Source organism: Natrix helvetica (assembly GCF_964273705.1).
Source record: "Natrix helvetica genome assembly, chromosome: 2".
In the NCBI taxonomy this organism is placed as follows: Eukaryota; Metazoa; Chordata; class Lepidosauria; order Squamata; family Natricidae; genus Natrix; species Natrix helvetica.
In genome coordinates, this window is record NC_138552.1 from 70,634,392 (window position 1) to 70,649,407 (window position 15,016).

The following is a 15,016-nucleotide window of genomic DNA, read 5'->3' on the forward strand; positions in this document are numbered from 1 at the left end:
TGTTGGCCTCGAAAAAATACATACATACATACATACATACATACATACATACATACATACATACATACATACATACATTCTCTCTCTCTCTCTTTATCCATCCATCCATCTATCATCTGTCCATTATCTGTCTATCATCCATCTATCATCTGTCTGTCTGTCCATCCATCCATCCATCCATCCATCCATCCATCCATCCATCCAGTACTTAGTCCAAGAAAACTGTGTTTATATATAGGAAACACAGTTTTCTTGGACTAATTACTAGATGTTTAAATTAGTATTGCTTCTTGTTGTTGGTCTGTGGTGGTTCCAGGGATCTTGCTTTTCAACGATTTGTGAGAGAAATTCATTACTGAAGGTGTGCCAGGCAGTAGCCACCCAACGGGTGAAAGTTTAAAAATTCAGCTCGGTGAAATTTATTTATCCTGCCTGGGGAGGGATGTGCATTGCGCAATGATATCCGTACTGGGAAGAATATACCTGTTAAGGCATGCAGAAAAAGAGAAGGACAAAACTGGGGAAAGCTATGGGAAATAAGCAAGAAGACTCCACAAATGTTGACCCGGATAGAAAACAGAGGCAAGTAAGGAATTGAGAGATGGAAAATTGCCAAAGTCAATAACTGGTGGCAACTGGCGCACACTGAATAGGTGAGCTGGATCCTGTTGCAAAGTTTACCAGCTCAAAAATCTTTTTTTCCAATGAGTTTTGATAGTTCTCATTGAATCTACTCGCCTGCTTCAATGTATCCTTGAATCACGAACCAGGGTTAATGACCTATATAACAATCTGGATCAAACCTTATTATTAAGCCAGGAGCCACATTAGGGCTTAGATAGAAGTTTCCTTCAAAGGAGGCTGATCAAAATCAGCCAGATGGTGGGGAACTGTGTCACAACCCAAGCTCTGCCTGTTTTGTATGTGCACATGACAACAGGGATGTGGAGCTTGGATCACCACACCGCACCCATCATTTTGCACTTTTATTTCCTCTTCCTCCCCCCCCCCCACCTCCACCCCACATGCCACTGAGTGGCAAAGTATAAAAACTATTTCTGATCCATAACGTGGCTTGGCTTCGGCTTAACACATTGCACGAAGCCAGCCATTGTGGCTTGTTAAGCCACGATTTAGGACATCACGCTGGCCAACTCTGTCAAACGTTGTTTGTTTTGTTTTTTGTTCAGTAAACCGTGGCTTAACACGAGGCGTCGATTCGGGGCGTTTAAACGGACGGCGCTCTGACTTTTGGGAAGGAACGAGGGCGAGAGTGCACCTGGACCGAAGACAACCCAGGTAACCTTGAGGTTGTCGGAGCGCCCGAAGGGTTTGTGTGTGGGGAACGGATCTGCTGTTCCCGGAACAGCGCCGGATTTTCATCCGTACAAGGAAAGAAAGTAAACACTGCAAGTTTACACGCTCCCTTGCAGCCCAAGGAAAGCAGACCCGCGTCGGGCCAGAAGCGGAAAGGCTCCTTCCCGAAAAGTGAACGTGGGTTGACGGGGCGTGGCCTGGGCCGCCGACCGAGGGACTTTCGCTCTCCCTGGGGAGTCCGCTGACAATTCAGCCGGAGTTGCGGCCTCCCACCCGTTGCTGGCCCCCGATCTGTGTTTCTGCCTGGCAGGAAGAAGCGCCCGAGTTATCCGAGGGACCTTCGAAGTTTCCAAAGAAAGGGGCGCCCTCAGCCCGGCTTCTCCCGGGGCGCTGCCGAGCATGGGCGGCCAGTGCTGCTGCTTATCCGAAGAGCAGAAGGCGAACCGGCTCCTGAGGCTGGAGATCGAGCGGCGGCTGCGTCGAGACAAGCGGCGTTCCAACAAGGAGCTGAAGCTGCTGCTGTTGGGTGAGCCGACCGGCACGTCCTGCCTGGGTTTGGGCTCGGCCAGGGTGGGGCGCAGCCTTGGGGATCCGCTTCAGGAGCGATCTGGGGAAAGATCGGGAACCTGCCGAGAGCAGGAGCAGAAACCATGAGCTCACCGCTGCCAAGATCGCAGGATTTAGGTCAGGATTCCCCAAATGGTTAAGGAAGAGGTTCTGTTTAAGAACCTTCAGAGCTGAAGAAGCTTCTTGGCTGAGAAGCGAAACGTCTTCAAAGAAAACACCAAAAAGTCCAGTTGTCTCTTGAAAAAATGCACCTTTGGGACAACCATGACCTGGATGACTGAGAATCTCCATAGACATTCTGTTTAAGAGTTGCTAGTATTATTTTAAGCCCTGGAGGAACGTTGTCCATGGGGTCGCGATGGGTCGGACACGACTTTGCAGCTAACAACAAGAAGTATTATTTTGGCCTGGCATTTTAGCATGGTAGTTGAGGCTGAGATTTGTAAATGTGTTTATTCCTGATTTAAAAGGTTTATTTTGAATAAAATTACTAGTATATTACCAATTTAAAGGGCAGACCAAGGTGCCGATGTTTCTAGGGAACTTACTCAAGGCTATTTCCAACCTTACTTTCCTGAGAGATAAAAACAGACAGCTGAATGCAGGAAGTTTATTCAGATATTGTTTGGGGAGGGGCAGCCACTGACTTCTTATCTAGAATAGGTGAGTAATGCTGTATGTAGTCTGTTGAGTAGACTTCGAAGTCCAGTTTACATAACACGGAATTGAGGGAATGTGGGCAGAATTTATGTACATAATTGCAGCATGATTCCTTTGCCACGTTTGCACAATTTATTCTTCTGCTATGACTGGATGCTTTACTGCATGTTAGGGCTTCTGGGTGGGGGTTGCCTCTATTGTGGTGCAAGAACCCCAACACATCTCCTTATTCCTAGGTAGCATGAGCCAGTATTCAGTTTGGATCTGGACACTGCACTCAGTTCAGCCATGAAACTCACCATGTGACTTTGGCAAGCCACTACTGATATAAATCTATTGCCCAAGGTTGTTATGATGATAAATCAGAGTGGGGAGAGAATTATTTTGGGGATGGTTCAGCCAGCATGCAGTTAATAATGACCACCTGCCTTGATCACCTGCAGCCCCTCTGGATTTTACTGAACCGTTAGATTAATGTGAGAAAGCTAAAAGCAGCCCAGAGGAAGGAAGCCCACACTGCATCCAAGGCAACCCACAATAGTAACATCAGGTTGCACCTTTTTTTGCTAAGCTTTACAGCTTGGTTCTCTGCATGGTGTTCTTTTAAAGGAAAAATATTAAATAGAAGCTGTGAGCGAATAAAGTTTTTATTGTGGTCCCAATGAAAATAATCACCTTCAAGACACACACACACACCGCCCCATCCCACCTCTTTTTTTTAAGTATAGAATTTCACACGCTCAACATCCAGCCTATGAACCATTCTTGATGTCTGTGTTCTAATCCAGGAGTCTCCAACCTTGGCAATTTTAAGCCTGGCGGATTTCAATTCCCAGAATTCCCAGAATTCTAACAGTTGAAGTCCTCCAGGCTTAAAGTTGCCAAGGTTGGAGAGCCCTGATGTAATCTGTATCCACCCATCCTTGACCCAGGATAAAGTGTACCAGCCTGACATTTGCTGGCCTCGTTGGTGTTTGTCATCCCACCTTTCTTGTCTCTGTTTCCAGTCACTGTCAGGCATTTGACTTTCTTCCATGGTAAGGGGTGATGATGCTTAAGAGATTTAATGCACGTAGAGGTTGTTCTTGGATAGTATTGAAATAAATAAGGTTTAACACTGGTATAATTATTCACTGAGGATGAAGTGAATGCAATGTTTTGGGAACATCGCTCTTGTTATAGTGATTGTGGTGTGATTAGGTAGAGAAGTAGAAAAGCAGCCTGTGTCTTCATGATTTTTGGACAATCCTCCTAGCAACAAGGCCTTCTTTTTCTGACCACCCATTTTGACCAACCAAATCATAAAACGCAAAGGGCCAAAAAAGCCTGATCTGTCTTTCTGCTGATATCCCTACTATGGTATTCATCATGCAAACTCAGCAGCTAAAATATAACCTGTTTCCCTGAAAATAGGACCTCCCCGGATAATAAACTCAATCAGGCTTTTGAGCGCATGCGCTAAAAATAAGCCCTCCTTGAAAATATTGCAACGCAGCAGCAGCCATGAGGTGACCACGCTCGCTGCCTCCTGCACTTCAAAAACAATAAGAACCCCCCCCCCTGAAAATAAGGTCAAATGCTTATTTTAGGGGTCAAAAGAAAATAAAACTCTGTCTTATTTTTGGGGAAACACTGTAGCAACAGAAGGAAAAACACTTCCCCTGTTCTCTTCCAATTAGCCAATATTGTTTACTTTCACCATTTGTAGGTGCACAGAATGCCCAGAGGCATTCCAGGGAAAAGACATTAGTAAAGAGGCAGGAACTAGTAGCACTTTGCTTTTACAACATGGATATTCTACTTGTCCAAAATATCGTAAATGGTCATTAAGGATGGGAAGCAGTTCAGGTGAAAGAGAAATGTATTTTGAGGCATTACAGATAATCATCGACTTGCAACTGTTCGTTTAGTGACAATTCAAGGTTAGAATTGGAAAAAGGTGATTTATGTCCAGTTTTCACACTTGCAACTGTTGCAGCATCCCTATGGATTGCATGATCAAAATTTGGGTGCTTGGCAACTGGCATGTATTTATGATATTTATGACAGTTGCACAGACCCGGGTCATGTGATCACCTGTTGTGACCTTCCCAGCCAGCTTCTGACACGTAAAGCCAATGGGAAAAAACATATTCTCTTAGTGATCACATGATTCATTTGGCTACTGTCATGATTCACTTAATAACTGTGGCAAGAAAGGTTGTAAAATGGGGCACAAGTCTCTTAACAGCTGTCATGCTTAGCAGTGGAAATTTTGTGCTCCATTGTGGTTTGTAAGTTGAGAGCTAACTGTATAGAGAAGGGGGAAAAAGGGTACTGACATAGCTGAGTCAGAAAGGCCAATGAATGACATGGAATAAAAAACGTCTCTATATTCTAATTAAAATTTCAAAGAACTGCTTGGGACTAGGGAGGAAGAATTGCCGTAGAAGAATGGTGAACTATTTTTCAAAAACATTTTTATGTGTATTCATACAAACACAATAGCAGCACTAATCATATTTTTTCTTGCTCATGTGATAAATGGAGATATTCTATTTAGTATATTTCAAAAAGATTTTAAAGTACTGGTTAAAGTACTTGAAAAAAGGGGTAAAGTTCATGTGTGAAACATTGGCTTTTTCATATAAGTAATAACTTTTTGAGTGAATCTTCTGGAACATGTATTTCTGTTCTAAATATCAAATAAAGCAAATTCATTTTATATGTCAATTCAGTTATTGCTATTACTAGCACTAGCAACATAGTCTTAAAACAATTGAAAATAAAGGATAGTGATTTGAATCAGCATAGGTAAAATAGTTGGTAACCAAAATATTGACGCAACTAAACCTCATTAAAGCCAGTAATGTAATGTATCGTGCTTTCAAAACCACATTAGTTATGCCTGAAACTCATTTGTGGTTAATTATTTGCTCATTCTATTTTGTTACTACTGCAACAGTGATTTTGAATGAAATTCATGTCTGAAACTAAAAACTGTATTGGATGTTCACAAACCAAGACAACAGCATCTTTTGAGATGGTTTTTTGGGAACTGTTTAACAGAATGACAGACCCTAAATGTTCATTTTACCACCATTCCCTCAATCTGCCAGATTTGAATAGCAATGATGGGACCAAGTCCTATATAACTCTCGGTTTGAATTTCTAAGATCACATCTATACAACTACTTCAGCCACCACTTCTAGAGCAACTTATGCCTGGGGCAGCCCAAGATTAGATAAGCAGTGTGTTTCCGCCCCCCCCCCCCCAACCCCAATTTATATCACTGTAAAGTTAGTGCTATGCAATATGTGACTCTAAGTTTCAGTGGTGTCTCCTTTGGTTGCTCTTATGCTCAACTGGGGTTTATGGTGGGGCACATGACTTTATAAGCAGTAATACTTTCAGAGTATCCTCCTACCCAAGCTTTCTGCACAACAGTTCTTCTGCAGTACATTGTGCATTGTAACCTCCTTAAAGTGAAGCTCAGAAGCTGAGTCTCTTGGAGATTTTCTATCTCAGGTAAATTCTGCATGACAGACCTGTGTGAATAGACGCTCTTTGTTGAAGTCTCCTCTTATCAAGAGATAGGACAGGAAGGGTCAAAGAGGTGGGCATTTTGATGACTACTCCCCTCATTTGTAACAGTGTATCCTCAACACAAGAGGGGTCTCCCTCTTAGTCTTTCCTGCTAATGCAGAATCTGCTTTTTCTAATTTTGGCTCAACCAAGTGTTGGTCCATCCCATTCCACAGGAATTGACTGACCGGCTTGTTACACAAGCCTGACATTATGGGCTAGGAGACAGTGACTGGCCCAAAGTCACCCACAGGCTCTCATCCCTAAGGTGAGACTAGAATTCACTGTCTCCTGGTTTTCTAACCACTAGCCCAAATTGGCTCTCAGTGTCTTCCTTCTTATGACTTTCAAGAAATGGTTCTGGAAGGCCTTGATAATTAAGTAATGAAAAAAATATTTGTGCCATTATATTTCTGTTAATGTTTATTTTATATTATTTGTTGCATTAATTTTGCATTTGATTTTGATTAAAAGGCTCTTAAGAAAGAGAGTTTATACGCTATATAAGTACAATGTGGTTAAACAAAACTGCAACAAAGTGGATTCACACTTAATTTTTATTCATTTTCTTAGTAAAATTGATTACCGTAATTTTCAGAGTGTAAGATGCACCTTTTTCCCCCAAAAAAGAGGCTGAAAATCTGGGTGTGTCTTATATACTGAATACAGCATTTTTGACCTACCGAAACCCCGCCCCCTTCACAACAATGGATGTGCAGAGGGGTTGGGAGACTTGCAAAGTGCTCCTGGGGGCTGGGGAGGGCAGAAATGAGCAAAAAACCAGGCCATTTTTGCCCCCACTAGTCCCCAGGAGCACTCTACAAGCCTCCCAAAGTCTCTGCATGCCCTTTTTTTCTCCTGCAAAAAATAGCCCGTTTTTGCAAAAAACAGCCTGATTTTTGCTCATTCAACACCCCCCCCCCCAAGCCCCTAGGAGCACTCTACAAGCCTTCCAAGGCTCTGCATGCCCTTTTTTGTGTGTGTGCAAAAAACAGCCCAATTTTGTGAAAAATGAGCCTTTTTTGCTCTTTCCCACCCCAACTCCCAGGAGCACTCTATAAGCCTCCCAAAGCTCTGCATGCCCTTTTTTTATGCAAAAAAACGAGGCGTGCAAAGAGTTTGGGAGGCCTGTAGAGTGCAAAACCTTTTTAAAAAAATTTACCTCTTCAAAATCATGGTGTGTCTTATACTCCGGTGTGTCTTATAGTCCGAAAAATACGATATATGTCTACAATTTCTGGTTACAGTTTATCGTAACATACATTTATAAATATGGATTTGCACATTTATATTTTTTGAATTAAAGTTTGAATTAAACTTCTGTTTGCTTGATGTACTCAGACATTTGCAATGTTTGTATGCAACACATTTTCACAACTCGGCAATTTCTGAATAATTTCCTTTATTGTCCCCCCCTTTCATTTCCATTTCTCTAAAATATACTATATACAATACTATGCCACACACACATATGCACATATACCAGGTAATAAGAGTAGCAAGGTTTTACCCAATTTTTTTTCAGTTTTCCAGAGAATGTGGAGAGAGAAAAATGAAAAGAACAACGAATCAAGTGAATATATAAGCATAAAAGCTGGAGGATCAGTTATTGTCATTAGTCATAGTGCCCTGAGTCACTTTTGTATTTACTTGCACAGGATTGTTATTGTATTTTTATCCCATCTTTTTTTAAAATGTCCTAACTATGAGATTAGGCAAACAAGGATGTCTTTACTTCCTGATTTGATGGAGTGACAGGGTGACATCTAAAGTAAGAAACCTGTGAATGACAGTACCATAGTAATTGGGTCAAGGAGAGTTTTCTTAGCAATTACCGAAGTATTAATATACTTGTGATTGCATCTTCTACTTAATTTTAAGATATACAGACTAGAATATTCTGTCCCGCATTACCTCACAAACTCTTCGCAACGAGGAATACTTCCATATTTTCAGTTATTAATTTTTTTCTACAAAACATGTACAGTAACTAATCCCTTCAAAACTTCAGTATCACATGAATGAGCGAGTATTGTGGTTGAATTAAGTCTTGAAGTGGATTTCCTGTCTGCAAAAACAAAACATAATCATTGCTTTTTCTGAGTTATAGAAAACATTCAAAGGAAAGGGAGAGCGACGGCAGGTCTCCTTGGTAACAGTAAAACCAGCAGGTTTTTCAATTTCACTAGGGGGTGAATATAGCACTCATTACATTTTTTTAGATAACAAAATAGTTTCCATTTTTTGATGTGATGTGCAAAAATACTACTGGGGGGGCGAGGGCGAAAGGTATTTCCATGAGTTTATTTTCTATGGAGAACAAGATGTTTACAGTAGGAGGGAGCTAATGACTTCTAACTCCAGTTACTTTATATGTATAATATAGTATTTAGTTATTATTAATTATTATGGCTGCCTCTGTGAGCTCTCCCTATCTCTGGAACTTTTACAGTAGAAAAATACACCATAGTGCAGAATTCATAAAGTAAACATTAATAGTAAATATAAGTCCAACATTGCTGGTCCCAAGCCTGGATAAGAAAGGAAGAAGGTAGGCATCAGACTCTACTATAAGTTGGCTGAGATTTCCAGCCAACTTATCACAATGCATCAAACCCCAAGCGGACCCTGAGATACGGCGGGAATAATGCACAGAACAAGAAGACAATGATAATATAATCTTAGAAGAAAAAATAATGGCTTTCTTTTGATTTGTTTCTTGTATTACAAGAGCCATCACTTCAACATTCAGACTCTTGAAGAGCATATCTGTCTTGTGAAGTTAGGGTGGGGTGGGGGGGTTGTCCGAAAATATGAGCAAGCAAGCGTTATCCAAATGCCTAGTACTGTATTTTGCAGGACGTAGCAAAGCATGGAAGCACCCAGATAACCTTTTGACATTTCAGTAATCAGAGGTCTAAGGCCGCATGTTGGTGAACCCTGATATTCTGGCCCTCTATTTAGGTTTAGTTCACTGCTGCATTCCAGTAGAAAATTTGTATACAGAATAGAACTTATTATTACTAGCTCCATTAATGATCAATTAAGCTTGCTGCACCTACTATGACAAAGGAAAAAATGTAACATCAGCTACTTCTAAGGTCTTCTGGTAGATCTCTCTGGAGTAGGGTAACGAATTGCATTCAATTATTTAATGTAACAGTAGCAAATTATTTTCTCCCTTGCCTGCCTGCACTATAAATTATATTGCTGAAAAGACCAATGTGAAACTTTATGTGGAAAGTATGTGGATCATTTATCTCGTTCAAGCACAAAAGCAAATTCCTGGGTCTAGGCTTATTTAGCTTCTGGTTTTATTCCCCCCCCCCCCCCATTAGGTTCCATTTGGTGGTTGGGCTTCATAATAGAATAGAATAGAATAGAGAATAATAGAGTTGGAAGGGATCTTGGAAGTCTTCTAGTCCAAGCCCCTGCCTAGGCAGGAAACCCTACACCGCTTCAGACAAATGGTTATCCAACATCTTCTTATAAACCTTCAGTGTTGGAGCATTTCTAAGTGACTTGAGTGACATCTGAAATCTCCCCAGCATTTTGAAAGGTCCCGCTCTGTTGTTTTTGTGAAGTAATATTTGCCCTTGTTTTAGAGCAGTGAGTCTCATCCTTCCTAATGCCGCGACCCTTTAATACAGTTTCTCATGTTGTGGTGACCCCCAACCATAACATTATTTTATGTTTTCTGTATTTTTTTGAAAATATGTGTTTTCTGATGGTCTTAGGTGACCCCTGTGAAAGGGTCATTCGACCCCCAAAGGGGTCCCGACCCACAGGTTGAGAACCACTGTTTTAGAGGAATAGAAGAAGACATTTCTACCAAAGTCCTGTTGATGATGTTACCTAGGCTGGTAGCGAAACATTTGGAAACTGAATGACAAGCTCAGAAAGCAAACCACTGCCAACATCTCAACCTGTATCAGGTCCACATTAAAATTAATGTTTAAAGATCAAGAAAAAAAGCACAAAGGAAAGAAAGAGGGGAGAAAAATGAAGAGAAGATGGGTTGCATGAGGTGATAGTGCCCCATTTTTGAATGAAAAATGACAGGAGCATGGCACAGAATGGCAGGGTAACGGTGGGTGGTGATTGCAGATGTTCTCTATATACAGGTAGTCCTTGACTTACGACTATAATCAAACCCAAAATTTCTGTGGCTAAGCAAGACAGTTAAATGAATTTTGCCCCACTTTGCGACCTTTCTTGCCACAGTTGTTAAGTAAATCACTACAGTTGTTAAGTTAGCAACATGGTTGTTAAGTAAATCTGGTTTCCTCATTGACTTTGCTTGTCAAAAGGTCGGCAAAAGGGATCACATGAGCCCTGGACACTGGAACAATCCTAAATATGAATCATTTGCCAAGCAGCGGGATGTTGATCATGTGACATGCTGCAATAGTCGTAAGTGGGGGAAATGGCCATAAGTCACTTTTTTCAGTGCCATTGTAACTTTGAACAGTCACTAAATGAAGTGTTGTAAGTCATGTACCAAAAATGTGAATATTCTTGTGAATATTTGTAATTTTCTTGGTAAAATATTAAGAGAGGGAACAAACATCCCATATCATGGGACACATCAGTAGATATGGTAGCTACTTTGTTGTTTTCCATACGGCGAAACCTAATCCCATTTTGTCCAGAATGGGTGCTTTGATTGTCCTCAGCTGAAGAATTGGGATGGTCTTTGAAGCCTGCCTGCCCTTTGGCTGCCCTTTTTCTCATCCACAGTAGCATTGTCTTTCGTTTCCATTTACTTTTTGCGTTGTTTACTTACCAGTAATCTTCTTAAATAATTACATTGAATTATACCTTCTTAATTAAATCTTCTTTAATTGTAACTCTCTGCATCCCTTAAAACCTGGTGTTCTGCCTTGCTCCATGGAACTTCTGGAAAGCTGCAGGGATTTTGACAGTCTGCCCTCTGCCCTAGCGTTACAAGTTTAACTGTATGTGCAGGCGTAAAATTTCAGTGAGCCAAATAATACTGAAGAACTAGAATATTACAGGTTAGAGGAGGAAGACTGCTGTCAGCATAATCATCTCAGTTATCCCCCCCCTCTAATTGCTGTCGTTAGGATATGAAAAGTAGCTTTTGTGCTTGTAAAGTCTCTGTGGTCTGAAATTGACAGGGTTTTGATAACTATGGGAGTCTGGCTTCTTCACATTTTTATGGGAGTTGGGTCATGTCTAGACCAAACCTTCATAATCTGATATTCCCGCTGCCACTTTCATCTGTTTGACTATAAATCAGTCCTGCCGGAGATTGTGATGGGAATTATAATCAGTGCATCTGTAGGATACCAGATTGTGGAAAGTTTATCTTGATAGTTTATTACAGTACTTATTTGTTAAATGGCCCTTTGACTTGAGGTTGAGTGTTTATCTTCTGGACACCACTCTATAAAAAAAATCAGCCTTTGATCACAGCTGGACTTAATTTTCCATAAGTAGATGCTTGCATGCCTTGAGGCTGTGTCCATAATTTCGCTGCTCATTAGAAAATGCTGTGCGGGGATATGCCATGATAGCTTCATTATATCATCAGATGATGAATCCATAGGAATTGAGAAACAAAGGGCTTGTATGCTTGCTTGAGGTAATGAATCTTGATTTTAGAAGAATGTGGAATAACTTCAGAGTCTGCATGGATCAGCCACTGGTTACAAAAACACCAGCAGGTTATAAATTATTCTTATTTTTAGTGGAGCAAGTAAAGTCTTTTTGTCAGCCCTTGTGCTTCAATGGAAAATGGAAAAGGAGAACAATTGGGGATAATAATACATTGAGAAGCAACAGCAAGAACTGATTGCTGTAAATGAATTTCTTTCAGAAAAGCCACAACAATCTCTAGATATTGAAATTGTGGGTTTAACTCTTAGACGTCTAAAGTAAACTCTGCCTCATTGAATGATCAATTGTTGCAGATGTGTGCCTGTATTGGGATGGCGGTATTATTTAAACACTCGAGATTCGATGGGATTTCAATGTATTTCCTGTCATGACAAATATCTTAAAATCAGTTTTATGAAAGACATTTCAACTGAATTATAAGGCCCAAATGAGAACATAACCACCAGAGAACATGAAATGTGTTTTTGTCTCAGCAAAATGCTAAACTTGCAATTGATAAGTTTTACTTCAGAATATTGATAAGCATTTTCAATCAGTCAGAATAGAGCTGGAAGGGACCTTGGAGGTCTTCTATTCCAACTCCCTGCTCAAGAAGGAGTCCCTTATGGAGTTTCCAGTGGCACTGTTGGCGTTGGAAGACGCTCCCTAGGGAATGCCAGCCCCGTGACTGAGTATAAGCTCTAGAACAGCATAAATCAGTTGTCTAGCGGCTTGAAAACTCCCCCCTCAGGAAAAGAGGGGGGGTGAGCAGACAGGCAATTTGGGTAGAGCTCCCCGGGATCCCCAGGAGAAAATCTGGGGCGCGAAGGGTGAGAGCTCCCCAGAAGCCTGACATAGCTCTTCTTCCGGGATGCTTCTGCTTTTGCAGAAACGAAACATCACGACCACCCCTGCTGTCAATGTTTAAATCTATATTTGATTGATACGCAGGCAGAGCAAAACAGGAGTGAATATAATTGTAAGTACAACTCTTAATTCCGATGTAATATACTTCCCTCTGTGAAGACAAAGGGACTTAAGATGGTGATTGAATAACAAAGGATGTATCAAAAGTGAAACCTAAAAGGGACAGCACTTGTTAACTGCCTTTTAATGATGTTAAAAGACTCAAGAGTTTAAGATCAAAGAAAACAGTATTAGTTAACAAATCTGGGGGAATAGGTGGACTTTTTGGACTTAATAAACTGGCTGTTGAAAAGTTTGTTTGAATATCTGGAAATAGCTTCAAAACAAACAAAACTAAGTGTTTCCAAGAGCACTGGAAGTTCCCCAGCCCAGACACAGAAACTACAATCTTTATTACCCCCAGTAGAAACACAAACTCTGACACTTGAGGCTCTCCAAAATGCATTAAAGGACCAAGCTGTTGTTTTGGAGGAAAAGATTTCAAATGCTTTTAAAGATGTGTCTGAGGAAATGTCTGGAATTAAGGATTTAATCCAAACCCGTAATCAACAGATTAGGGAGGACATTGTAGATGCATTTAAAGGTTTACTTGGTTATGTAACATCTCTGGAAGAGAAGGTGGAAGAAATTAATCAGTCTAATATCAAGTTGGAGAATAAAGTTGAGGAGGCACAAAGCAAAATCGATAAATCAGAGGCAGAAGTTACAATGATACAATAGAGAACAATGGAATTTGCCTTAAGAATAAGAGGTCTGAAAGAACATAACCAAGAAGATCTGAGAGATATTTTTGCTGAAGCTTTCGCTCAATTAACTGGTGAACCAAAGGTAGAATGTGCCTGCAAATCGATAAAATTTACCATGTCAATTCATGCATTGCCAGACAGAGACAACTACCAAGAGATATTGTAATTTATTTTGTCACCAGGAAAACTAGGAATGAAATACTGAAAGCAACTTACAAAAATAAGTTACAAGTGGCAGGACAAGACGTGGTAGTACTGAAGGAAATCCCTCCAAAAATGTTGAGATCCAGAAAGGATTACGCATTTTTAGTGGAGAAACTTAGAAATCGCCAGATACAATATAGATGGGAGGCCCCAGCCGGATTGGTAGTGAATTATCAAGGTGAAAGATATCATCTTAACTCAGTTTGGAAAGCAAGATATTTCTATAGCAATGTATTAAAGGCTGGATACCCTCCATCCCCAGGATCTAGAAGAAGAAAAGAAACAGGTGAGACTAGACAGCAAGATATTCAGGTACAAGCGGGAACTGCTCAAGCTCTGGACTTACCTGAGGAGACAGAAGAAATTATGGAAGAAAGACAAACTCGAGCAGCCACTAAACGCAAAGAGCAGTGTTGAAAAGTGTTGGCGATCCTTTTTGGCACCAAGTGCTGAAACGGGAGTGCATGGGAGGGGGGTTAGCGCCAGAAACCAGAAGAGCAGCTCCCCTTGCGCATGCACATGTCAGGAATCTGAGCTTCCGGTTTCCGGTGTGCGCATGTACGCTGGTCACCTGGTCTTCTGGTTTCGGGTGTGGGTGCAAAAAACAGCTGGCTGGCACGCATGTGTGTGCCAGAACCCAGAAGAACAACGGGCGATGGCTGGCGTGTCCAGAGAGTTGGCTCTGTGTGCCACTTCCGGCACGTGTGCCATAGGTGTGCCATCACAGCCCTATACCATTTCCAGCTAGTGGCTGTCCAGGCTTTGCTTTAAAATCTCCAGTGATGAAGCATCTACAACTTCTGAAGACAACCTGTTTCACTAGTTAATTGTCCTCACTGTTAGGAAGTTTCTCCTTAATTCCAGATGGCGTCTCTCCTTGATTAGTTTCCATCTATTGTTTCTTATCTTGCCTTCTGGTGCTTTGGAAAATAAGTTGATCCCCTCTCCTTTGTGACAGCCCCTCCAATAATGGAATACTGCGATCATGTCACCCCTAGTCCTTCTGTTCTCTAGATGGGCCATACCCTATTTCTGCAACCGTTTTGGTCTCCAGGCCTTTAATCGTCTTAGTTGTTCTTTGCACTATTTCCCAAGTCTTAACATCGTTTTTGTAATGTGGGGACCAAAGCTGGATGCAGTATTCCAGATGTGACCTTACTAAGCATTTATAAAGCAATACTAATACTTCATGTGATTTTGATTCTATGCCTCTGTTTATACGATCAAGAATTGTATTAGCTTTTTTGGCTGCTGCCACACAGTGCTGACTCATGTTAAGTGATTGTCCACTAAGACTCCAAGGTCCCTCTCACAGTTACTGTTTTTTGAGCCAGGTTTTGCCTAATCTGTACTTGTACCTTAGGTTTTTTTTTCTGCCTAGGTGTAAAACCTTTTTTTTTGTCCACAT

The 15,016-nt window shown here is 41.1% G+C and overlaps 1 protein-coding gene across 3 annotated transcripts in view; it reads left to right on the forward strand.

The window, feature by feature from the left end:
* The first annotated feature begins 1,019 nt into the window (after nt 1–1,019).
* The window catches only part of LOC309386538 (guanine nucleotide-binding protein subunit alpha-14-like), a 52,833-nt gene continuing 38,836 nt past the window's right edge, over nt 1,020–15,016 (forward strand). Inside the window, exon 1 of one of the 3 annotated variants that reach the window (XM_081942028.1) lies at nt 1,020–1,843. In XM_081942028.1, coding sequence (XP_081798154.1) covers nt 1,717–1,843 — 127 coding nt within the window. In that variant the 5' untranslated portion in view covers nt 1,020–1,716. The remainder of the gene's footprint in view (nt 1,844–15,016) is intronic. The other 2 variants (XM_081942027.1, XM_081942029.1) reach the window with 2 other exon arrangements.